General features: G+C 44.6%; 1 protein-coding gene across 1 annotated transcript; it reads right to left on the bottom strand.

Annotated features, from left to right (window-relative positions):
* Positions 1 to 52: 52 nt before the first annotated feature.
* Positions 53 to 25,885, bottom strand: PLEK (pleckstrin). Its single transcript, XM_039531804.1, has 9 exons — positions 25,739 to 25,885; positions 20,361 to 20,516; positions 13,956 to 14,137; positions 10,651 to 10,742; positions 9,629 to 9,813; positions 7,461 to 7,565; positions 3,639 to 3,722; positions 1,413 to 1,482; positions 53 to 462 (listed from the first exon to the last, which is right to left on the bottom strand). Exons 1-9 carry the CDS (start codon positions 25,784 to 25,786, stop codon positions 323 to 325), a joined length of 1,062 nt encoding a protein of 353 aa, XP_039387738.1. The 5' UTR covers positions 25,787 to 25,885; the 3' UTR covers positions 53 to 322.
* Between the last annotated feature and the right edge of the window lie 1,451 nt (positions 25,886 to 27,336).

The following is a 27,336-nucleotide window of genomic DNA, read 5'->3' as shown; positions in this document are numbered from 1 at the left end:
AAGTTAATGACAAAACTCTCACCATCTTAAATATGAGCAAAAGAAGGCCCAAGGTGGTACCTTCACAGGATGCGCTAATAATTACAAAGAAACACAAGTTAGTAAGACACATTTTATACTATAAATTAGTAAAATCTCTTGGTTACAATAGTGGAGAGTTCATTAGTTTGTTAGTAGCCAAGACAGACATGAAACTGCCCATTCTACCCACAAGCATTAGGGAGAGGAGACTCTATGGATGAAATCACTTCCCTGGGCTACATGTTAAAATTCCCTTTTGCTAGGAGCTCTCAGTTTGGTTTTCTTTGCTGGAGGCTGGTCTTCATTTCCCAGTCCTAGAAACAACTTGAATTGCTTTGATCCATTCTGTACGCTCCACAGGTGTGGCTGCTTGCAAAAAATAGTGGACTTCATTTGCTGTGATGATTTCAAACAGGTTGGTGTCAACGTCATGCTTCCTGGCTAAAGGGGGGTGGGGGGAGGGAAAAAAGTAGCAAATTACAGAAGTGAATGGAGACATTTTAGCCCATGTGTACAGCATTTCTGCTTCTAAAACATGCTGGGATTTCCTTCCTGCTACCATTATCACTGACTTTGCCATTACTAAGAAAGACTTCTCAAATACCAAAAATCACATCCATGAATAGAAGCCTCCCCCTGTGGAATCAGGAACAGGAACTACCAACACTATAGAATGACGGTGACACATTTATCAAGTGCTAAGGGCTACATCCAACCCTCCCACAAGTCACATCTGTGGTGTGGGCTCAGTGCAGCCTCCAAAATCAGCCGAGCACAGCTATCTGCAAAGAAAGGAAGCTCAAACCACCCCAGATTGCGATGCCTCCATGCATCCTTCACCCGTGGCAGCACAGCTCTCTCAGGAGTCAAGTATCCAATAGCCAACCTTGCTTTGTTACAAACAATCCATCCCTCCAAAGGAGAGGAAAATTTATGGAGTGGCTGATAATGTTAGTCCTTGCAGGATTAACTATGGTGGTTTGTCCCCTGTGAGCATTTTCGCTGATTTCAGAAGAGAGTATGAGGTATAGATTGACTGCTCCTTAGCATAACCCCTCTTGCTACAACACTTCCCCTCCAGAGTCATGGCCTGCAGTAGCCCTGAAGTTCATGGGGCCTTGTGCAGATTACCTCAGCACAGAAGCCAAGTAGAGTTAGCCTAAGCATATGACAAAATATGCATTTCCCTAACTCCCTTTAGCTCAGTCTTTCTTCACTGCAGACAAATCAGCATAGCTGTGGAGACCCAGTGCTGGGATTAACGTTGCTGACCTGATCCATTCATGATGAATTGTGAATGGCTTATTTCTGAGCCAGGATATTGTATGACTACATCTAGATGTGTACGTGTACTGCAAACACCACACTGCTGTTTGTGTATGTTTCCTTACCATCTGGTATGTCTTCGACAGCTGTCACCACGCAACCCCTCAAGTGAATCGCTCCAAGTGGATCTTCTCCCTGACAGGAATGCCAAACAAAACTGTCATTGGCATGGTTTAAAATCCAACACATCTGCTTCTAAAACTGTCCAGATATGTCTGACTGGAGCTCTTCACTGGAAGCAGGGATGTATGATGCAAAAGTATGTCACAGATCGATGAGAAATGGGCACAGTGGGACAGGGCAAATCTGCATGTGGATGGGGGAGCCCCTTTGGAATACAGGCTCCGCTAGATATTTTGGAGGATCCATTCTGCGCAAGAAGAGCGTAGAGATTTGTACAAAGTGCAAGATCTGAATTGACTGGGCCCTTCAACAAATAGAAGCAACGCACCTGCAACATTCAGCCAGCAGATGCAGTTCCACTCAACATTGTTTGAGAAGGGGGCTTGTTCCAAAAAGTCCTTCTCTACAGAAGGACAACCACCACCACAGACATGCTAGGCCAGATTCTTGTTTACACTCTGTGCAGCTCAGGACTGTGGCGGCAAGTGGCCAGGGGAGAATTCTCCTTGTGGAGAGAAAAATTCTGCTGGCACAAACCTGAAAGAAGCAGCTCTTGTGCCCTAACACAGGCCCATTCCAGCAAAGGGGTTGGCAGTGCACTGGGGGTGTGGCAGAGCAAAACTCCTCTATGCCGATCTTCACTGGCTCTAGGCCACCCTGACACCACTAGGGCTTGGCCAGCATAGGATCAAACAGACATAACTGGCACCTTACTGGACCCACCCCCGCACTGAGCTCAGATGCAGGGAAGCATTGAGCCCCGGGAGCCAAATTAATCCCTGATGTAAGCAGGTGCAGCTCCATCGAGGCACCTACTTATATTTGGGAAGAATTTATCCCACTGTAATTATACAAGAGACAAAGTATCCTGGCTCAGGCTAACACAGGAAAATATAACAATAAAAAGGCTGACTGTATTTGATTAACTTGTTTTTATGGCCTAACAGATTTTAATCTAGTCTGGGCGTGTAAACAAAGGGGTATTTGTGACGCTGATAATTCAGGTGCCAGCTCTTGCCAAGGCTGTAGGCATCAGCTGAGCACTGACGAATTCATAGCTAGAAACTAGACCGGCTCACCCTGTATCTTAGTATTGTTCAAGTTAGGTGTTAGACTTACAGCAATGTGTTTAGACTCTATAAAATGCTTGTAAATTGCTGCATGCATTAATCTTACTTGTAATGTCTGTATCCCTTGCTATAAGGTAATATGAACATTTTTCTTTATAATTGTAAGAATGCCTCCTCTGAATCTGTGAACCTAGGCAGGAAGAGTGTTTTCCCTGCCCTTCAAGAAGGATGATCAAGACTAAATAGGCCATTTTAAGACAAAAACGTTGTTGATTGCCCCATCCACCCATGAAGAAGTTACATGCCGGAATGCTTGTCCCATCACTTTGAACTCTGGGGGAAGGGCATATCAAAATGCTCACAAGAAAGACTGGTTATCTCCTTGCTGTTTTTGGACTTTCACAAGGGCTGGAGCTGAGAAACAAAAGCAGATATCCCCAGGATCAACCTGGGTTAGCCCTAAACGACATTCAGTGGACAGATTACTGCATCTCTGTCACCTTTTTGAACCTAAGATTGTAACTCACTGAAGCAGGCAACATATAAGCACAAATATGTAAATAACTCATTTCTTTCTCACAGTTAATAAATCCTTAATTAGTTTGCTATAAGACTAGCTATCAGTGTGGGTGTGGGATCTCAGGTACAAATTGATCTGGGATAAGTGACTTGTTTCTGGGGACTGGAAACAATCTTAATATTTTGTGATTTTTGGTGTAAGTGTCCATTTATCACAATCTGCCCTGAGGTTGGCACTCCCAGTCATGAACCACTGCAGACAGCCTGACAGTACTGTTAATGTAATTAATCACTGGCTAAAAGGACAGATGCAGGGAAGCACAGATTAGCACTCATGGACGCCTCTTTCCCAGGTCCAGAAACTTTCACTCAGCCACGCCCACCCAGCACATGTAGAGCCTGACTTTCTTTGCTTATCTAGAGAACAGCTACAGTTAGAAGTGGCAAAAGTACTTCCCCCATACACACATGCTGCCCAAACACTCGCAAAGGAACATTCCATTCACCAGTCCAGCTGGAGATGAGGTCTTTAAGAAGCTCTTGAATGATGCTGGTAAAAATATGGATAAAATCACTCACCCCAGCAGGATCATAGTAGTGAAGATATGCAGGGTCCTCTCTTAGGATAAACTTTCTCACTTTCCAGTTTTTCCTCCGATGCCCCTAAGCAAATTTACAAAAAGTCACCTAATATTCTGCTAGGAAAATATCTGACAAACTAATGTTTTGGCCTTGATATAGGGGTGCCTTCAGTGAAGGAACTTACATTAGATAATGTTTTCAAAAGTACTTACGTGAATTAGGCACCTATGTGAATTTGGAACCTAGGAGTGACCTAGCATTATCAGAAGCCGTGGAACGTAGACGCTAGAACTGTACAGATCTGTTACATCCTCCATCCTCTCTGGGCATGCAGGTTTAGCTGCTACAAAGTTGTTCATAGCAATATCCTTTGAGACACTGAGGCCCTGATGTTGCAATGAACTCCCTGGGGGCAGACCACAGCATCCACTCAGAGCCCCATTGACTTCACTGAGGCTTTGTGCAGACGAACCAAGGGACGCACCCCACCCATGTACCATGTACAGTATTCACTACTGACTTGGACTCCTTATACAGTCCATATTCTTACTCAATATCTAATTTGGTAGCTGGTTTTCCTGCCTGTACAATAAGAAAGTCACACACGTAGATACTATTATCCACTTACAATAGATCAGCATTTTTACCATAACTACTGTCTTGAAAAACAGACATTCAAGGCAGAAGCAGCAACACTCAGAAACGGTGGCCTTTCACAGTCCACAGTAACTTTGAGTGGGATGATCAAAACCAGACTACTATTAGTCAAAAGGGGCTGTCAGGCATCATTTCCTCCTGCTATTTCAAAAATATTTCAGTTTCTCAAGTAACTATTGCTGTTCACAAGGAAGTTCTTTACTCACTAGATATGGGCCAACAGTGGTGGGTGCGGGGAAGTGAATAATGGCAGAAATGGGTGAAGAGTCACATCCCTTTAAATAGACTTGCATCCGACGAAGTGGGTATTCACCCACGAAAGCTCATGCTCCAAAACGTCTGTTAGTCTATAAGGTGCCACAGGATTCTTTGCTGCTTTTACAGATCCAGACTAATACGGCTACCCCTCTGATATTTAAATAGTGGATGCAGTTTAACAGGAGGTATACAAATGACATGGCCAATAAGTACTCAGGCTCCCTGCAGATGATTTGTGGCATCATTCACAGACTCAGATCTTCAAGTAGTATATCCATGTTATCTATGCATTCATTATCATCATCATCATCACAACACCCGTCATCATGTGAGCTAAACACCAAATAGAACTAGGGAGCAGAAAAGGTGACAATAAAGGGGCATTTCTGTCTCAGTTCCTCTGGAGAGGGGACTAAGGACTGTTCCTAGACAAAGAAGAGGCATTATACCACCCAGCAATGATATCCAACTACCTATCTTTCTGTTTTTTAATAGAGTCCACCACTCTAGTACCTAAAACTTGATACTGCAATGAGCTCTGTATGGGCAGAATTAAAAATGTTATTAAAGTTAATGTTTAAAATTGAATAGACAAGTTAAGAGGGAAGGTCCTGTACATCTGGGGTCAGGCTTGAGTTATGAGGGATTACAGGTATCGGTTGCAAGGGTGAAGAGATACATACGTATCACATAACCAGCATAGCTCCAGATTGGGGTGCGGGAGTTTTTAAAGTGTCAGTGGATAAGTGGGCTCGGGTACGCCACCCATGGACGTATAAGGAGTCCAAGTCAGTAGTGAATACTGTACATGGTACATGGGTGGGGTGCGTCCCTTGGTTCATCTGCACAAAGCCTCAGTGAAGTCAATGGGGCTCTGAGTGGGTGCTGTGGTCTGCCCCCAGGGAGTTCATTGCAACATCAGGGCCTCAGTGTCTCAAAGGATATTCCTATGAACGACTTTGTAGCAGCTAAACCTGCATGCCTAGAGGGGGTGGAGGATGTAACAGATCTTTGTACAGTTCTAGCGTCTACGTTCCACGGCTTCTGATAATGCTAGGTCACTCCTAGAAGCACTGGCTACTTACCCTACCTGCTGCCCCACCAAAGCCCACTCCTTGGAACTTATTTGGCTTACCCATTTCTATGACTAAATATCACATCAACTTCCTTTGAAATGTGCATGGGCTTTCATAGAGGTATGGAGCATGTCACATTGCTCCAGGACAGGGCATCATATTTTAAACATTGGCCAAACTAAGATTTTTGGTTTCAGTCAGTTATCTGGGGGTGATCAATACCTAATATCTTACTCCCACCCTGGTGTCTCTTGTCACTTTGTGCTGCTGCACCGTGTTAATGTCACTGAAGAACCCTGATCCTCCCTGACTGTTCTGCTAGTATTCTGATTGCCGTTGTCTTCCTTCAGGGGTGTCATAAGGAAAAGGTTGTTACAAGGAGGAGGGAGAAAAATTGTTCTTCTTAACCTCTGAGGATAGGACAAGAAGCAATGGGCTTAAATTGCAGCAAGGACGGTTTAGGTTGGACATTAGGAAAAACTTCCTAACTGTCAGAGTGGTTAAGCACTGGAATAAATTGCCTAGGGAGGTTGTGGAATCTCCACCACTGGGGATTTTTAAGAGCAGGTTGGACAAACACCCGCCAGGGATAGTCTAGATAATACTTAGCCCTGCCTTGAGTGCAGGGGACTGGACTAGATGACCTCTCGAGGTCCCTTCCAGTTCTATGATTCCATAATTCTATGAAAAGCTATTGTAATTAGGTTGTATATTGTGTATAGAAAGGAAGGTATCCTGGGGAAAGTTATTGTCTCCCTTTCAGAGAGGGGCATCAAGTAAGTGGCTTGTCCAGGGACACATAGGAAATCTCTAGCAGAGCTGGGATATGATTTTCCCCCAGTTTGCAAGGCAGTGTGGTCTAGTAGGTACAGGGCTATATAACGAGACTGGAAACCTGGGTTCTAGTCCCATGTGTTTTACTAACCAGCTGTGGCTACTCCTCACGCAGTTTGCCTGTCTTGTCTCTTTAGATTATCAACTTTTGGAAGCAGGATCTGTGCCTCTCTAGGTGTATTTATACCACCTCGCATGATGGGGCCCCGAATTTGATTGGGCCTCTAGGCACTACTGTCATGTAAATAACAGCCTTGGTAACTTGGACAAAAGTACCAGTGACTCTCAGCAGAAAGCATCTTTGTACAAAGTGAGGAGGTTCAAGAACATTCTGAGAATGATCTCAGCTGCTAAGTACTCATGTAACAGCCACCACGTTGGCCAAAACACTGGAGATGGAACCAGAGTTCTCCAGAGCTAAAAGCACAAACTGCTACAGCCTGAGCTAAAGCACTGTTGCTAGGGGCTAGCCCAGGGATCGGCAACCTTTGGCACGTGACCCACCGGCGTAAGCACCCTGGCAGGCTGGGCAGGTTCGCCTACCTGCCGCGTCCACAGGTTTGGCCGATTGCGGCTCCCACTGGCCGTGGTTCGCCACTCCAGGCCAATGGGGGCTGCAGGAAGCAGCGGCCAGTATGTCCCTCGACCTGCACCACTTCCTGCAGCCCCCATTGGCCTGGAGCGGTGAACCTCGGCCAGTGGGAGCCGCGATTGACCAAATCTGCAGACACGGCAGGTAAACAAACCAGCCAGCCCACCAGGATGCTTACCCTGGCAGGCCGCGTGCCAAAGGTTGCCGACCCCTGGGCTAGCCTAACTCATATTTTCTGTGGATTGCCACAGAGGGGGGGTCTGTAACACACACTCATAATGTGTTACATTCAAGTGGCCCAGCTTAGCTCCAAGCTCTTGAGAAGCTGCTGGATATATTTTATTCTTGTATTTCGTTGACTTCATGCCTGTTGTAAAACAGCAGAACGAGTGAAATACTGACCTGCTTCAGTAAACAGCCCTGTTTGACCACTGTGCCTCTGAACTCTTCCTTCAAGACCAAGTCATCATCACTAGAATTCCCTTCACAGAAGAACCCACTGTCTGCCTGTATGAACACAAGGAAAAGGACAACCTTCAGTAACCACGTGATGCTGGGGGTAGTTTTCCTACTGAAAGGAGGTCAGCTTGTGCTTGGCTTATTATTTGCTAGCCATGAAGCCAAAACAACCCTTCCTCTGGAAAATCTCCCAGAAAGCCAAGAAACTCTGAGTTTCAGCCAGCAGAGTTCCCACAGAGTCACCCATTGAATGTGGGGGCCAAATGGGCATAGGGCCCGGTTCTCTGTGGGATTTCAGGACATTTGGAGAAAGCTGGAGCTTTGTTCTGAGTCTCAGTGCCCATACACTACTCCCTGTTGACCCTTTTCTTTCCCTATGATAATAAGGCTCCCACCATTCCAACCAGTGTCTGCTCCGAACCTTCCCTTACAATGACTTTCAGTGTGCAGAGTGGAACTCATGTAAGTGCTGACATAGCCAATTTCCTTCAGGCTTGAGAAGGAAGGATGCCAGTGAGAGCTACCATCGCCTGGCTCCACAACCCAGCCATGCCCATTCCCTCCTCCATGCATGGGCACCAGGTTTGTATAATTTTTGGTGGTGCCCAAAACGGGTCCAAGCAGAGCTGTCCCGTCCCTATGAATGGCTCTGAAAATATATGCCCAAACAATGGTGGAGCTGGGCCCACGTTCCTGAATATTGGTGGAGCACTGGCACCATGGGCCCATATAACTCGCTGCCTATGCCTCCACGGGCATTCATGAAATTTGGAAAAAGCAGGGAATGCGGCTGCCTAGGCTTAACCCCCTTTCCACCAACAAGAACTGGCCACTGGGGTCCATATTCTGCACTTTTCTATTCCCTCTGTGGGGTTTTGAAGCCAGCACTGACTTAACTCTCTCCAGATGCCTGAAATATTTGCAAGTTCCATAGCAACCCTGCCATCAGATCCGTGTGATGCAGTTTACTGAAATATTGCACAATTCAAAAGATGCAATTGCAGAGCGATAGAGTTATGTGGCTCAGAGATAATGATTACATGTTGTACTTCATGCAATTGCAGTTAAATGCTGACATGTTGTGATACTGGGCTTTCTTGATGCCCTGACCTACTTGCATGTAATAGAACTGGAAAAAAGCTGAAACAGAATGCAACAGTGTGAGACAGGTGTGGTCCAAACACAGGCCTGGGAGCCAGGAATTTGACTGCTAATGTTGCCTTAGGCAAGACACAACTTTTCTGCCTCAGTTTCCCCATCTGTAAAAATGCCCTACCTCATAGGCACTTTATGAGAATAAATGAATTAATGGCCCAAATCCACAGTCCTTACTCAGACAAAACTCTTATTGATGTCAAGCTTTCCACCACAGATGTGATCAGCGTAAACACAACTTATAGGAGTAAGAGCTTTTAAATAACATTATTTAATAGAAACAATAATTTGTATATGTGACTCAGTACACCAAATGACTTTAAACATTGTCTAACATGAGTGGTATTTCATGCTTTTCAGATAACCAGCTTATGTCTGAAGTACCCTATTAAATTAAATCCATCAAATGTATGGTTACCAATCTAGCTCATCTGAGATGATCCAAGCTAAGTGGAAACAAAATATTAAAGAATGAAGCTTTCCTGCCTGGTAAAGGTTGGGTGCGACCTGCTCCTTCTGTCGACTGAGTCATGTCCAGTGACTTTACTGACAAAAATCACTTTGTAACACTTCACTCCTCTGAGAAACTCCAGAGCAAGTCCAGCCCTGTGATCAGTTAACGGGATTCTTCTCAGGCTTGTGTATCATCAGCAGAATTGTTAGCTAAGTTCCAGTGGCAGTATTTCTATTACGGGTGAGGATGTGTAAGTCAGAAAGAACCCAGCTTGACTTTCAGGTCTCAGATTGAGTTTTCTGAACTGGCTGCTAGGACAACCATTTAAAAAAAAATTATATTGGGCAATTTCATTCTGGAAGCCACTGAGAGAGAGATAATAAACATAGCCCTCCATCTCCACATAGTCACTTTCCCAGGATTCGTGGGACTGAGGACAGCAGTAAGTCTGGAAGCCCATGTTCAAACTTTGGAAGATAGAAGAACATGCCACAATACTCACAAAGTAGTAATAAGCATCAGGTAAATCAAGGAAGGGGGTGTCCGTCAATCCTTCGGCAGCGCTCTTGGAAGTGTCCCCAGCTGCCTGCAGGTAGCCTTCATTTAATAGGGAAGAGGCTAGCATGAGACCCTCCTTGCGATTTCGGATAGCGTTGTTCGACACTAGCCAATCAATCACACAACTGCCTAGTAACGATAATAAAACGAGATGTGTATTAACAGCCGTTATCCAAGAAAATAACCATGACAAGACCTGTTAAGTATACAGAGGCGATTGGCCTGCTCTCTATGTTCATGAATCTGATATTTCAAATGACAAACATGACAGGCTAACCTGGGTACGTGGCAGCATACTCTTGCTGAGCCGCACCGTTAGTGCTGACCAGCTGACTCATGGTGGCAAGGGTAGCTCATTAGACAGAAAGGAAGTGGGACTAGTCAGGGGAGGCAGGGTGGAGCTGATGAGTCCTAAGTGAGGAAACCTAGGAATAGCTAAGCCTGGGGAAAGAGATTCTTTGGAGTTACTTTGCTAATAAAACAGTACCTCAGGGAGGGGGTGAGTTTTGACCCTTTCCAGCACATTATAGACTTTGTCTTGGAGCAGGATGGGAGCCCTGCCTACTCACAGGGTAGTTTTGCTGATTGGAGCCAATACCGCACAGTACCCCTTTAAGAATATTTCAGTGGCCTTAAGGATTTCATGACACTGTGGATGAAACGAGCTGTTTCAATTTTTTCATCTCTCTGATCACATTTTAAAACAACAGGCACAATCTGTTCCATCTGTAACCACCTCCTACCTGGCCTCTGGCAGATGCTTCTGAACACTCCAGAAACCCACTTTCTATTGATAGAGAAAGCTTCCACCAGTTGTTCTTCTCTGAATTTTATATGGCTCTGGCTGGGCCCTACACAGCTCAGAGATGCTGTGGTGTACACCCGAAGTGTCATGAGTTGAGCCCTACTGTATATTTCATTGCCTGGAGCACTGTAAATGGCAAATGGGGAACAAGCGCTTGTTACCTGTAAAGCAGTGATTGAACACTTTCTTGTCTTTTTCCAGCTTCAGTTCTTTTACTCCTTTGTCAGAGTCCTTCATTGAGAGATACAAGGCGCTGTGTGTAAAAAGGAACCATGGGAATTGTTAGGAACTAGGCAGCTTTTAACTCTTTGGCATAATAATGCAGTGCTCACTCTGTACTGGGGAAGTGCCTCACGTTCTCTTGGCACGGTTGCCTCTCCAACACAACAGCTTATTTGGCTTAAGCCCAAGGAAGACAAATGACTGCAGGGAGCCTGGTACTTTTGGAGGCCTCCCCAGCTCACAATCTGATTCTTGGGCTGTCTCCAGCAGCTGGCCTGGACAGGAAAGTCCACAAGGCTCAAGATTCCATTTGGGCGACAGAACAAAATGGGGAATCGATAGTGTGAGCAGAGACACAACACGCTCCAAGCCCTGTAGCAAAGCTAGAATGGCCTCCTTCCTGGACGTCCCTCCTTGTATTAAGTTCCTCCTACAACTTCTTCCTGTCCTGTCTGGGAACTGGAGGAGCAAGAACTTTATGAGTCTGATTTATTGACAGAATCCTCATGCTTTAGAAGGCCCTGCAATAGCCTCAGCAACTCATGGTCTGATTTCCCTCCTCCAGAGCACCTAGATAGCTCCATTGCTTGAGGCCCCTGAGGTGTAGAGCCAGCCCGCTAGCAGAGGAAATTAAATTCTCTGGGCCAAGTCCTGAGGTTCCTGTTCAGTTGTTATTCAGTCCTTTGTCAGACAAATCTCCCACTGAAGCCAACTGAAGTTAGCCTAAGTTCAGGATTGGGCCGTGTGCAATTTTGTCTCCCACCAAAGAATATCCTCAGCACAGCAGACAGCACCTTGTATTTAATTTTTTCTGGAAGATCATCTTATGAGACAAAACCCGTTTCCCTTAGTTTTCTAAACATTAACAAATGGATGCCATGTTTCCTTGCCTTCGCATATCTTTTACTTTTCACTAGATTTGGGTTCTCTGACAGGCCGCTTAGTCTGGAAAGTATTGCTAAGAGAGCAGGCTGGAGAATGTTCCGCATGGAACCAAAACGTTTGAACATTTTTGCAAAATGGAATAGTATTGAAACATTAGGATTTTGATTTAGGTCTCTCTCTCTCTCCCTCTCCCTCCCTCCTTTCCCCCACCCCCTGAAGTGAATGGTGCATCCACCTTGGACCTCAGAAAACTTCCCATCAAAAAAATTGTTGAAATCAGTACTTTGAAAATGTTCCAACCAACTCTAATTGCTAGTCCATTTCTGCAGTGCTTTATGCTTTGGCTTGGTTGTTAGATAAACTGTAAAGACTAAACTAAAGATAGCTCTTCCAGGGAGATTAATAAGCAAGAAACCAGAGATGCAGAAACACCTTCCTTTTTCCTATGTCTTACTCTCACAATCATCATCAGCTGCTAGAGCTTAATTAATCTGTTCTGACTTGTAAAACATACCATATGAAACATTACATGATTAGGTTGATCAGAAAATAAGGTTAACTGGAATTATCCTGCTTTAGTAGTGCAGTCCCCATGTCTCAGCTAATTTCAGTGGAATCTGAGTTTTGCCCCAGTTGCAGTGGAACCGGCCAGAGGAATATCTACTCACCCCCTGTTCTCTATTCCTATTACTCCAGTTCTCTTGACATCTCTGCTGCCTCTGGCTTTCTCCTTTCCCAGAAGTGGCTCCCTCTTCCCCCAGTGCAAAGCACCTCCTTCTTTCTTGTCCCCTGCCATGACAATTCCCTATCCATCGTTAACTTATCACAAGCTAAGTGCCATCCTTACAGTTCAGAGGCATGTAGGCTACCACAGTACATTATGGTGCACTCTTAACCAGAGTTTGAAAAGGCCTATAATGCAACGTACACGTATAAATGAACTCAGTGGCTAGTGTCCAGCAGCAGGCAGAGACCATATCACCAGAGCCCAAATCAGTGGCAGTCTGACTAAGCCAGCAGATTCCTTTAAAGCCAAGATTTTTAAAAGTGACTAGTGATTTTGAGTGCCTCCATTGCTGAAACACCTTGAAAGATGCCTGGTTTTCAGCTGGCAGGTGCGCAGCACTTTCTGAAAATTGGGCCCCTTCAAAGTGTCTCCAAGCTGGGCTCCCAAAAAACGAGGCACATAAAACCACTGGCCGCTTGTAAAAATATGAGCCTACAGGTTATGAGTAATAAACAAGTCTAAATACACCTTTTAATTATTATTATTTTTATGATCATTATCCCATCTTCCCCTTCCCCATCCCGCTGCGCACTTCTTTCGGTCACCCACCTGCTACATCTTGTTTTTTAGGGGCCATTGGCCTCAACAGGAGTTTTGTCATTGACTTCAAAAGGGCCAAGATTTCACCCTTTCATTTGTAAGTTCTTTGGGGCAGGGACTGTCATTTACTCTGTGTGTTACAGAGCCTAGCACCATGGCCCCGGACCCAGTTCAGAGGGCTAGGTGCTAGACAATGTAAACAATATTAATAAGTTATTTTCAAAGTTATGGTCTATTTTAATAATGGAAAAAACTATGAAGGACCATTACATTCTATCACCTAGACTCCTTTTCTAGGCTTTGCTGAGCTGATGCCTACATCTGTAAAGTAGACAACTGTGTGGTCCTTGTTAATTCTATCGTTACTTGAACCTTCAGCAGGGGCGGCTCCAGGCACCAGCACGCCAAGCACGTGCCTGGGGCGGCAAGCCATGGGGGCGCTCTGCCGGTCGCCGCGAGGGCAGCAGGCAGGTTGCCTTCGGCGGCATGCCTGTGGAGGGTCCGCTGGTCCCGCAGCTTCAGTGGACCTCCCGTAGGCGTGCCGCCGAATCCGCAGGACCGGGGACCTCTCGAAGGCAAGCCGCCGAAGGCAGCCTGCCTGCCATGCTTGGGGCAGCAAAATACCTAGAGCCGCCCCTGACCTTCAGGCAAGTGTAATTCATTTCATTTGAAATCAGCTTTGGCTCTCGCATTGCAGCATGCAAAATAGAGCTGCTTGCCATGCATCCTATTCCCTGGAAAGGTTTTCGCATTGCTTTGGGACGCTACATGTGCATGTTACTTATGTTTCAGTGGCTACAGTACATATGTTTTAGTCTCATTATGATTTAGAAATGACCCTCCAGTGAGCCTTATTGCCTAGGAGATGGTCTTCAGCAATTACAGTTGCAGGTCAGGGAGACAGAAGACCAGCTTTGCCTACATGGTAGTGAATCCCTTCCAAAGAGCTCAGGTTGATGTTACATTATCTGACTCTACTGTCTACTCCCTGCTGACGGAAGGGAATGGGGGAAGAGATGCATTATACCAGACCTCAGATTGATTGTTTCAGGCAGCCTGATGGACTTTCTGGTGGATTTTCTGGCGAACCTTTGGCCTCCTTCGATGCACTGAATAGCCTTCCTGATATCCCGCACCCAGGCATCTCTCTCCTCAAGGTAGGCGGCTTGGAAAAAATGGTCCTGTTGTTTGGCTGTGGTGAGCTTGAAGACAAACTATAACAAGAATAAGGATTTTTAAAGGTGTCTTTACGTAACCAGTGGGTTACAATTACACAAGCATCAACAAACTGTACAAACTCCCGTAGCAGGAGCTACTTACAGTGTCCTGAACACAGGATTAAAGCAGAAACGCTCTGAAGAGATAGTCAAGCACACAGTGCTAGTAATCAGCTCCTTGTACTGTTATAGACTGAATATTCCTGACATTCTTACCAGAGCCAGGTTATGTAGTACTGAAATAACTAGTCAGGTGCTACAGCTACTTTACAGGTGCAGAGAAATCCTTTCCCACCACCCTGTGCATCTATAAAGTAGCTGGAGAAGATTCCAGACTAACACCCCTTCGAGTACCAGATGGAGGGTTTCTCTAGCATGCCCACCAGCGCATCACAGCCCCAGGAGACATGGGGCCTTATCGCGAGCACATCGACCTCAGTGGGAAGACTCCCATTTGGGTCAGTGGGCTTTGGATCAGGCCCATCGTTTGCTTCCATAAGGAATTATCAGGTCCTGACCTTCAATATTATGTACTATTAGCAGGAAATAACGGTAGTAGAAATATGGTGCCTTTTGAAAGGAGCAGAAAGATGTGCAACAGAAGATATTCCCCTGAGCCTGCGCAGGCAGGATTGCCCAGGGACCCTCTACACAGCCAGCCTCGTTTCACACTCCCCACCGTGAATAGCTCAGTAACAGCAAAAGCAGTTTTTGCCCTAGACTTTTATCTGCCTTTAGGAACGTGTAGGGCTAATTTTTAATGCAGTTACTCAGGGCCGGCTCCAGGCACCAGCTTAGCAAGCAGGTGCTTGGGGTGGCCACTCTGGAGCGGGGCGGCATGTTCAGGTATTCAGCGGCAATTTGGCGGAGGGTCCCTCACTCCCGGTCAGAGCGAAGGACCTCCCGCTGAATTGCCGCAGATCGCGATCGCGGCTTTTTTTTTTTTTTTTTTTTTTTTGACTGCTTTGGGCGGCAAAACCCCTGGAGCCGGCCCTGCATTTACTATATAGTTACTTAGGTGTCACATCAAAGAGAGAATAGATCTCCTTAAAGCAGAGTTAGGTAGAAGTAATAACATCAGTTTGAAAAAACTCAAGAGTGGATTGTTTAATTGATCAATTTAAATATTTATTCTGGTCAATGTTCCCAAGAGATATTAACCTGATGATCATCCAGCAATATTCTATAGGCATTTCATCAGTTTCCATTTTCTCTAAAATCTGGTTTCCCATAATTTAATTACAGATTGGGTGACCAGATGTCCTGATTTTAGAGGGACAGTCCCGATTTTTGGGTCTCTTTCTTATATCGGCTCCTATTACCCTCAACCCCCTGTCCCAGTTTTTCACATTTGCTGTCTGGTCACCCTAATTACAGAGTAAATACAAAGGGTGCTCAATCAGATTTATTAATAACCATCTACATGAAACTTTGTTACATTAATGAGCAGGCAGTACTGTATGCCTTCGAAAAGAAAAGTACAGACTGAAAACTGCACATCTAACAGCTAAGTGTAGTGAATCCACTGAAATGAAATTAATATACTATAGTAAATGCTATAATAAATCCACATCTACCAGTGTAGTCCACTGAAATCTACACATGTAAATGACCTAGCCGCCGCCTCTCAGGAAGGTGGATTACCTACACCGACGGGAGACTCCCTCCCATCGGAGTAGGTCATGTCTACACTGAAGTGCTGCAGCAGTGCCACTGTTGCCTTTGAAGTGTAGACAAGCCCTAAATCCAAACAAAAACATAATCCTCTCCTATATGACATCACTCCCAGGTCTCAAAGTACTCACCTCCAGAGCAGCGGAACAAACAGCCACATCCCAACAGCAATATACAGTACATGTCAAAAATAACAACAAGCTAGACTGCTACAGATCCCTGTATGGAAAAGCCACGCTAGCAAACTAGCACACCACGGTATAACATACCAAGTTAAGGCAGGCTCTTACCAAATAGAGAATCAATTACCATAACCTGGAGGAGAAAGCTAGGAGACTCAATGTACCCGGTGTAATCCCAGAGCGGCACAGCTGTTCAACAGACTAAACAGCTGAGAGTTTGAAACAGACATTTTCTACTCCAGTGTATAAAGTATGAAGGAGGATGAAAAAATTATTTCCCAGACTGTCAGTAGTGATAAGCCCTCTCATAAGAAAGCATCGAAGAAAAATTTGCTATAACTTTGGAAGAAGAGAAACAGCAGAGATAGCACCACTATAAGAAACAATGTGCGAATAAACCAGGATTGTCAATAGTGGGGAATGAGTACCTGGGATGACCTAGATCCAGGGTTCTCAACTTTTTTCTTTCAGAGCCCCCTTCCCCTGAACATGCTATAGAACCTCCATGGCCCAGCTGTGCCACAACAACTGTTTTTCTGCATATAAAATCCAGGGCCAACATTAGGGGGTAGCAAGCAGGGAAGTTGCCTGGGGCCCCACATCACAGAGGGCACCGAGAAGTTAAGTTGCTCAGGCTTCGGCTTCAGCTTCAGCCCATGGTGGTGGGGCTCAGGGCCCCACGGTACATTCCCGACTAGTGGGGCTTTGGCTTTCTGCCCTGGGCCCTAGAGAGTCTCATACTGGCCATGCTTGGCAGACCCCCTGAAACCTGCTTGTGGCCCCCAGGGGTCCCAGATCCCAGGTTGAGAACCACTGGTCTAGATACTATTTAGTTCTGCCATGAGTGCAGCGGACTGGACTAGATGACCTCTCGAGGTCCCTTCCAGTCCTACAATTTCTTATTTCTATGATATAAAATCTCAAAGCACATGGTAAAACTTCATTCAGGGCATATTTTTCCTTTCACATATTGGCAAATGCCAATAAAGGATCAATAAACTGAAAAAAAAAATAAAGTGTGCTGCTAAGCTACTGAAGTTAATCAATGGATTTCATCTTTCTAGGCGCTGATTCGGGAAAGCGTGTCTATTCAGGACAGCTGAATAGGAGTCCCTGAGACATAAGCACCTGCATACACTTAAGCACATGCTTATGTGCTATTCTGAATTGGGCCCTACTGAATAGAACTTGACTTGAAGTTGGTATAAGTTGGGAATCAGAATAAACTCATTCCATTACTTACAGCAGTTTGGGGGATTCAGGGACAACCAAAGTGTTTTCAAAAATCACCTAAGCATCAGCTGTCTGAAGTGAGTGGATGCAAGCAGAGTCATCAGCCGTTGTGCTGGGATTCACACAGAAAATATAAATGCATGTAGCCAATTGGAATTAGGCAAAGGCTGAAATATTGGAGGGGAAACTCAGGGCTATTCCAATTCTTTTTATGGATAATAAAGCTACAAAATGCACGTTCTCCAAAGTGTTGCATTTGGAGCACTAAAGATTTATAGCCAGATAATTAACTTTTGATCATATTGGTAAGCAGCTACTTATAAGAATAGCTGGTACTGCTCTGGTGAGTAAAGGGTGTGCAATCTGGACCTTTGTTGTTTATTTAGCTATTTGAATAGTGTCAGATTTCATCATGGGATGCCCTCTGTGAGCTGCTCTGCAAAGCTACCCCAGGCTCTGGCTGATTTAGGGGCCAGGAACTGATCTACAGACCATTGAAGTCAATGGAAAGAATCCCACTGACTTCAGCAGGCTTTGGATCAGGTCCTGACCAGGACATTTTATGTACAATGGCCCAAATCCTCACTAATTTTTCTTCCATTCTCTCTCAGGCAAACTCTCAGTGACTAGACTAGGGCTTTGCCTGAGGAAGGACTGAGAAACAAATTGAGTAAACACCTCAAGGGCTATCCATGCAGTCGCAGGACTCATGCGTTTTGGACAGAGCAGATGAAATCCAGGCAGCTTTCTTACTATCACTGAGGGTCTGATCCGAAGCCCAGGGAAATCAGTGGAAAGATTCCTTTTGACGTCAGTGGCCTTTGGATCTGGCCCTGAACACACCATTCATTCTGCAAACATGTATGTCCCTAAAGCAGGAGAGACCATGTAGCTTCTAGCATGACACTATAATATCTGCACTGGGCATGAACTCAGTTTCCCTTGTGAGCTATAACTCACCATTTCAGTACCTCCTGGTAGAAGATGTGGAGTTGTGCCAATGGAGAAAATGTTAGTGCTAATCCAAAAACACAGATTCAAAGCAGCAGAACGAACCATTAAAAAGCCATACATGCGAGGATCCATTATTTTCTCTTCTCTCTGATGCTTATTAATTAATTTAGATCTTTTCTAACACTCCCACTGTTCTCTAGTCATATGTGCAACCAGTTATTACATTTTCAGACTGTCTGGCTTTCTCTCCTATTTGAAAAGCAGATGATCCGGCTAAAGCCAATTAAAAATTCAGTCTGTCACTAAGCCATAGTGCACAAATGGCAAACCTTTGGGGACAAACAGTTAGCAGAAAAGATGACTTCTCAATCAGTTATACTGGAAGGTGGAGAGTTCACAATGCTTCTCACGGGCACCCACCTCTATCCATCAGCAAAAACCCCTTTCTCTCCCTTCTGTTTCAGGTAGCTGGTATATCAGCCATGTCTCTTTAGCAATAATTAATTTATAATACCTCTGCTCTTAAAAAAGACCCTTAGGGTCTTTTATAGCTACTGGAGATTTGTTTCACATTCAGTCAGAGAGATGACACCTCCGGCAGCAGAGTGCCCCCTTCACCGTAAAGCTACGTCTACATTACAAGCTGGGGCCGGGGGGGGGGGGGGGTGTGATTCGCCTGCTCATACACACATCAAGCTATCACAAGCATAAATAGCAGCGTTGCCATGGTAGCATGGGTAGCAGCAGCAGAAGCACAGCTGAGCAGAGTACATGCCCACCAGTTTGAGGTGGGCTTGTACGTGGACATGAGCAGGGGAATCACACCTCTAGCTCATAGTGTAGATGCGGCCTAGGTGTCAGCATCACTTCAGTATACATTCAGACCACTGAATCACCTGCATTACTTCTTGCAGCATCCTGAGTTTTCCTCTAACGTCTCCCATTCACATACTGAGCAGGCCCAACCCTGCTTAATGAGCTTGTGAGATGTGACAAAATCACAGCCAAAATAACATAGCCTTGTAACATTTTATTGCCCAAAGGAATATCATGAAACATTTTGTCAGCCATCTAGGGAGGAAGGAGGGCCCAGTTGTTAGAACACTAGCCTAGACCTTGCTAGACCTAGGTTCAATTCCCTACTCCACCACAGACTTCCTGTGTGACTTTGGACATGTCACTTAGCTTCTCTGTGCCTCAGTTCCCCATCTGTACAATGGGGATAACAGCACTGCCCTACCTCACAGCATAAGAACATAAGAATGGCCATACCAGGTCAGACCAAAGGTCCATCTAGCCCAGTATCCTGTCTACCGACAGTGGCCAATGCCAGGTGCCCCAGAGGGAGTGAACCTAACAGGCAATGATCAAGTGATCTCTCTCCTGCCATCCATCTCTATCCTCTGACAAACAGAGGCTAGGGACACCATTCCTTACCCATCCTGGCTAATAGCCATTAATGGACTTCACCACCATGAATTTATCCAGTTCTCTTTTAAATGCTGTTATAGTCCTAGCCTTCACAACCTCCTCAGGCAAGGAGTTCCACAAGTTGACGTGTGCTGCGTGAAGAAGAACTTCCTTTTATTTGTTTTAAACCTGCTGCCTATTAATTTCATTTGGTGACCCCTAGTTCTTGTATTATGAGAACAAGTAAATAACTTTTCCTTATCCACTTTCTTCACATCACTCATGATTTTAAATACCTCTATCATATCCCGCCTTAGTCTCCTCTTTTCCAAGCTGAAGAGTCCTAGCCTCTTTAATCTTTCCTCATATGGGACCCTCTCCAAACCCCTAATCATTTTAGTTGCCCTTCTCTGAACCTTTTCTAGTGCCAGTATATCTTTTTTGAGATGAGGAGACCACATCTGTACACAGTATTCAAGATGTGAGTGTACCATTGATTTATATAAGGGCAATAATATATTCTCCGTCTTATTCTCTATACCCTTTTTAACGATTCCTAACATCCTGTTTGCTTTTTTGACCACCACTGCACACTGCAAGGACGTCTTCAGAGAACTATCCACGATGACTCCAAGATCTTTTTCCTGACTCATTTGCAGGATTGTGAAGCTAAAGACTGCAAAGTGCTTTGAGATCTACAGATGAAAAAGTGCTGTGTACATTTCATATATATAAATTATTATTCAGTGGCTGTAAAAAATACTTACCATCCTTTTGCCAAAATCCTGACATGGGCTATTGATAGAGCTTCCTTTCAGGGGGATCATTCCTTTGGGACTGTTGTCAATCTTCTTCTTATAGAATTCAATTCCATCATCTAGGAGCACTACCCACATTGGCTTCCAGGTGTTAAACATACTTCCCTGCATTAGATCAAATAACCCAGTTATATTACATTTTCTTCATTCAAGATTTGACCTTCTAGAAAGAGACACTTTTAAATGCCCTTCCAAGGCAGATCTATCAAAACCCCCATCACTTTCTCCATTTTAAATCCATTAATTGTTCTCTTTCTACAACCATTATTTCCTCCTCCCTGTAATCCCACTAATATGCTTCTCCAAAATTGCATCCAACAAGCCAACCTGCATTTTTTCCCTGTATCCGTGAGATTTTATCACACAGACCAATGCTTTTCTTCAGATGCTATTTTTTGCAATACTTTAAACAGCATTCAAAATGTCCACCCCTGGCTGGTTTACAGTTTAGGCACTGAAATGAAAGCTTGATGCTACAAGATTGTAAGCACGGTCCATGATGAGGGCACTTGGGTGCTACAATAAGACAGCTAATAAGGAATAATAATAATTAATAATACAAATTGCTGTTGCTTCTCAGTTCCCGTTGAAGACAGTGATAGGGAGGGTGTTCAGCACCTGGCAGGATCAACGCCTCTGTGGATGGATCTTCAGAGATGCTGAGCACCCACAATACCCAGAGACATTGCTGGAGCTGAGCATCTCTGGAAAATCATTTACCTAAATCTGGATTTAGGTGCTGGTCTTGAGTCACCCAGCTTTGAAAACTGTCGTTTGCCCAGAAACAGACATGAATTACTCAGCTAGCCCGGCCCCACTTGTTATTGCTTAACCATTAGCAATATTTTGTCACTTTTGTTGTACCCAAACCATCACCGGAAAAGGAAATTTCATCTGACCATATTAAAAGAAGAGGAATATTTGGCTCCCGGGTTTTAGTTCAGCTTTTAAAGCTCTATTTCCCAATACTAACGCACAACGATGATGTGTGATTTGTAACTAGAAGTTTGGATGATTATCGAGGGCCTGGTCTAACGTACATTGAAATCAATGGCAAAACTCTCATTGATTCTCACAGTGCAAGATCAGGTGTTGTATGGACTTTAAAACTCAATCCTGGAATTGTATAGGCCCCTGTCACTGTTGCAGGCTAGGTTGTCTGGCAGACATGGCTCGCCAGCTTTTCAAAAGTGACCACTGAGTAGAGATGCCTGAGCGCCCAACTTGAGACACCCAGGGTCTGATTTGCAGATGGGCTCCCACAGCTCCCACTGAAGATGGAAAAATTAAGCGCACGAAATCACAGGCTGCTTTTGAAAAAGTTGGCTTTAGTCTCTTTGAAGAGGAGCCTACAGCTTGTTATTTGCAGTCTGGCCCTGAGGCAAAGCTTGAGTCACTGCCACAGATAGACCCCAAGACACAGATCACACCCACACAGGGGGAAGGCTCAGGGGAGGCTTCCACTTCCTTTGTGCAGTGTGAGGCAGAGAGTCCACCCTGCTGCGTGGAGGGTGCGTTTGCACGTTGTGCTGCCTCATTTAAATGTTGTGTGTCTGTGGCAGCGGATTGGACAAGAATTTCTTTTAAAACAAAGCATTCCAACATAACACCCTCCCCTCTCCTGCCCACCCTAGCCCTCAGAAAGCTTGCTGTACTCTGAATCAGACATGATGTTCCATAGCGGAGGGGGAGCTGATTATCATGGGACTTTCTGTGCCTGCTGACAATGGGACTTTCTTCCACATCCAGGACTCTGCTGCAGAAGCCACGTGTTCCTGGTATGGACAGCTATGGCTCAAATAATAGCCCTTGTGTGGGCTGCTCTCTCAGTCCAGGCTCCCCAGAGATCAACAAAAAAAGAATGAAACAGGCCACCAAATTCTGGCTAATATAAATAAGTAGCGAGAATTTAGTCATTGTGTAAAGAGCCAAATTGACCTGCTGGCTGATTTTTTGGACGGGGAATAAATTAGAGTCAAATTAGGATGCAGAGTTAAGATCCATGACTTTGAGTGGCCTTTTGGCCACTGTCATATCTTCACTCAAAGTGGTGCCAACCCCAGTACTTTTACTTATAAGCAAATGACCGTAGTGTTTGGCAAAGACCAAAATCTGCTCCTCTTACACAATGGGGCTACTTGCACAGCAAGCAGTTTAATGTGAGTAAGAATATCAGACTCAGGTCCATAGTCAGCAAACACAGAGAAGACAAAATTCTTCTTGCCTGTGACTACTCAGGTGATAAAGGCAAGCTGGATTTGGCCCACAGTCTCTTGAAACTTAAGAGAATTCTTTCAGTTACCCAAAGACCACAGTTAAGATGGTTGTTTCTCAAATATCCCTGCAAGATGAATAGCAGCTTGAAAAACAGTTCATGTAACAGTCTCCTGCAACTTCCTCCTAATAGAACTTCTCCTTTCTTTAACATCTGTAGCATTGAATGATAGAAAATGATTATTCTCTTCTGCAGGAATGGTAGAACCCACAGAAATTCACAACTTCTACACTACCAAACTTCAAGATACAGGGCCAGTCCTTGGCTGGTGTAAACTGGCACTGATGTCAATGGGGCCATGCCAGCTTATGCCAGCTGAGGCTCTGGCCCACAACAGTATTCATAGCTGATAGCAAGGAATGAGGGATGGAGGGTGGCATGAGCACATCCTCCATTTGCTTGTGGATGTGAAGGGCCCACCTGTACCTTTGGGAGGACAGATATTTGCCTTCACTTTTTAGGAGGCCATTATTGAAAAGCCCCAATTGAAAAGGATCATAGAAGTCAGAGATGAAACAGATAGGGGGCTTGCTGTCCCAAAATTAAATCAGGAGTGAACCGGTGCTACGATTTCCTTGGCTGAAGGTGCTCTGTCGTGGGATGCACAATAGATCTCTCACTGTCTGTCTTTGGATACAGCACAAGTCCTACGAACACCAGAGTTATGAATTGACCAATCCACCACACACCTCACTTGGAACTGGAAGTACGCAATCAGGCAACAGAGACCCCAAAAAAAGGAAATACTGTACAGTATTGTACAATACTGTACAATACTGTGTTAAACAGGAACTACTGAAAAAATAAAGGGAAACTTTAAAAAAAGATTTGACGAGGTCAGGAAACTGTTTCTGTGCTTATTTCATTTAAATTAAGATGGTTAAAAGCAGCGTTTTCCTGCTACATAGTAAAGTTTCAAAGCTGTATTAAGTCAATGGTCAGCTGTAAACTTTTGAAAGAACAAAAGTTATGAACATTTCAGAGTTACGAACAACATCCATTCCCCAGATCTTCATAATTCTGAGGGTCTACTGTATGGTGACTAGTAGTGAGATCCCCTGGCAACTGGCCCAATAGAAAGATTTTCTTGCCTTGAGTTACCCATCAAGATGCAAGGGAGTGCTATTTGCGCCCTGCAGTGCTCCCAGGAGCAGCTAAACGTAGGCGGAGATGCACACCTCTTACATGGCAAGCAGAAGGACCACTGCTGTCCTTCGCTAGGGAAGGGCAGCTAAACTCCTCACCGGTGGAGACTACTTGGAACTTCCATGGGATCAGCACATTTCCTGGGTGTCCTGCTCCCACCCATTCCCCAGCTGGCCCCACCCATTGAGTGTGCTGCATTGGCCAGCTCCAGGCCCTCTGGTGGAGTATGGATTATGGGTTGCTTGCTCTACCTTGTGTGCCACGGGGATGGCAGGCTGGCTTTGCCAGCAATCAACCTGGCCCCCTGCCTCCTTAGGATTTTAACAGTGCCGCTTCCAGGTTGCTTTAGGTATTTACTTTCTTACATTTACAACAAAAATGAAAGAGCCAAGGTGAGGTGGAGAAGAAGCATCCCAGCAGCTCAGTTCACCGGGATCAGAGCTCTGGTCCCACACAGATTAGGGGCTCCACCAGACACAAATTCTTCTCCTGGGTTGAAGACCTGTGAAGCCGAGACGCTCCCCAGGGCAGAGATCATCTAGCCAGAGTTTCTCAGGGGGCCACAGTTGCTTAACTAAACTGCTTTAAGCTACTCTGATCTCGCAAGGGCACTTTAGCAGAGGTGTGCCCTTATGATGTGGATCCCATGGCCAAGAACCCCTGCTCAGAGGTGCAGAAGCTGCTATTCCAGACCAGTTGCTCTGCTGAGGCTATGCCTTAGGCCTCACTCCCTGCCTTCAGGCTGGGGTGGGGAATGGCTCCAATCTCACCGGCTCCCCAAAAAGCTTCCCACATGAAGCCCATTTACTTGACTCAGTGGGGTATGTTCATTTCATTATATTTTTTTCTTTGTAACAAAGAAGTCCACTTTCCCAGAAAAACTTTTAACCTCAGGGTGTACCTGAGGTTAAACCCAATGTAAAGCCCCAAAAATCAGCACTATAAGAGAGGTAATGACATAGAAAGTTGTTCATAAGATCCTTCTGTCTTACACTAAACAATGACATGGTACATTGCTGAGTTCATTGTCATAATACAGTCATATGCCCTCAAACTGGACATGATCATTCAGCCAAATTTTTTCGGATCTGTGTTTAGAGTGCTCCATTAATGCATATAAAATGCATATTATACATAGAAAATGAGTTTGATACTATATCTTCTCAGTCTACTGTAAAGTAAGACAGAGGGGTAGCCGTGTTAGTCTGGATCTGTAAAAAGCGACAAAGAGTCCTGTGGCACCTTATGGACCAACAGAAGTATTGGAGCATAAGCTTTCGTGGGTGAATACCCACTTCGTCAGATGCGTCTGACAAAGTGGGTATTCACCCATGAAAGCTTATGCTCCAATACTTCTGTTAGTCTATAACAGGGGTAGGCAACCTATGGCACATGTGCCAAAGGCAGCACACAAGCTGATTTTCAGTGGCACTCACACTGCCTTGGTCCTGGTCACCAGTCCGGAGGACTCTGCATTTTATTTTAATTTTAAAAGAAGCTTCTTAAACATTTAAAAAACTTTATTTACTTTACATACAACAATAGTTTAGTTATATATTATAGACTTATAGAAAGAGACCTTCTAAAAACATTAAAATGTATTACTGGCACGCGAAACCTTAAATTAGAGTGAATAAATGAAGACTCGGCACACCACTTCTGAAAGTTGCCAACCCCTGGTCTATAAGGTGCCACAGGTCTCTTTGTTGCTTTTTGAGAAGATATAGTTGCTACTACATAGTTACAAGTAAGTAATGCTGAATTAATGCCCTGCTTGAGGAATTAGTTGATCACTTGCTTGCATTTTTCATGAAAAATAATACAGAAAACTTTTTTTTTTTAAAAGCAAAATTAAGTTTCCCCATCTGCTCAATTGATGTTAGCCTGTTTAGAATTGCCCACCTACCTTCTTAACCAGGTAGCCTTCTCTTATCCGCTTTGGTTCTCTCTCCATGCTCAAGCCGATCCGTTTTTCAGTACTGACAGTGCTGGCAGTTGCAACGTGTTTGACAATAAAGGCTCTTGTGGGCTGCCTTTTCTACAGCTGTGTCACTTGTCGTAAGTTCCTCTGTCTGTTAATCACATGAAAACGAGTCTATTTCCTCTTATGGGTCAAGAGATTAGAATAGGGAAATGCAGAACTGTGTGTTTATTTATAGGTTTTCTTTGCAGTACTGTAGAGAGCAGATCTATCAAAAGTCCAAATGCAGTAAAATGCCACCAAACAGAAGGAAATTCCTATAAAATGGATAGAACATTCTAAACACAAATCCAAAGAATTTGAAATTTGGCTGCATGCTTATGCCCAATTTGAGGGCATATGACCCTGTACTATAACAATGAACTAGGCAATGTACCATGTCCCTGTTTAAATGTAGGACAAAAGGATCTTATGAATAACTTTCCATATTATTAGCTCTGTTATAATGTCGATTCATTGGGTTTTACAAAGACAAGTGTACATTTGGCAATAAGCACAACCTATCTAGTTTAATGAGAAAGTGCCCTCTCCTGATGTCAGAAGCAGTCTGATTTTTAAAATAAGTGGTTGTTATTGTTGATGGAAGACTGCTATAGTTTGCCATTGGGGTTGGTTATCATATAAGGTTTTTAAGGCACACCGTTTAAAAAAAACAATCACACACATTATCTGAAACTTAGTCACTGTTACAAGTAACACCGCTCAGATGACTACATATGAATTGGATTAGAAGAAAACATCATTTTCCTGTTGTTTGCATCACGCCCTTGACAGCACTTGATGTACAGCCACTTTCCCAATTTCCTATATTGAGTCAATCGATCAGCTTCCGCTGCTGTTTGTGTGTCTTTCATCAGCAACAGGGGAGAAGAAAAACTTGTAAAAAAAAAAAATGGATGCGGAAGGGATTGTTCGGGCACAGAAGCTGAAAGCACATGCTGTGGGCAAATGTAGCGGCTGAAAACACGTTAATCTCATTTAGTTTAAATAACCTAGATTTCAAACTGATAACAATGTCCCTTCTGGTCTCATTGAATGTACGGGTAAGTACTTGCACAGCCCCCACAAAACACCTACTCCAACTGGATTTAGCAGCTGCAGCCTTTTGCCCTACTTACATAATGTGACGGCACCACTGAATCTGCATAAACCAAGACCCCATCCCTGGCCCACCCCTACTGGTGCCTTCTGCCCTGAACCAAACAGCACCACCAGGGAGACCCCTTTCTCCGAGAGGCAACGTGGTTTAATGGGTTCTGTTCCCAGCTCCACTGCTTTCCTGCGCTGTGAGCTTGGTCTGGTCAATTCTGCTCCCCGATTCTTTGTTTCCCCTCCCATCCTTTGTCTGTTTAGATTGTAAGCACTAGGGGGCAGGGCTCCACTTGCTTTTAAATTGTATTGTGGTCTGGAGATGGCCAATGAGTGGCTGCTGTGTCTGTAGCTCTCCCCTGCTCTGGGCAGCAAAAGGCTTACACGTTTACAGAAGTCCCTTCTCAACACAGGTGAATTTCATCCAGTGCAAA

The sequence above is a fragment of the Mauremys reevesii genome, linkage group 3 (assembly GCF_016161935.1).
Source record: "Mauremys reevesii isolate NIE-2019 linkage group 3, ASM1616193v1, whole genome shotgun sequence".
NCBI classification, from domain to species: Eukaryota; Metazoa; Chordata; order Testudines; family Geoemydidae; genus Mauremys; species Mauremys reevesii.
The sequence above is the reverse complement of the archived record's forward strand: the minus strand, read 5'-3'. Positions and strand labels throughout refer to the sequence as shown.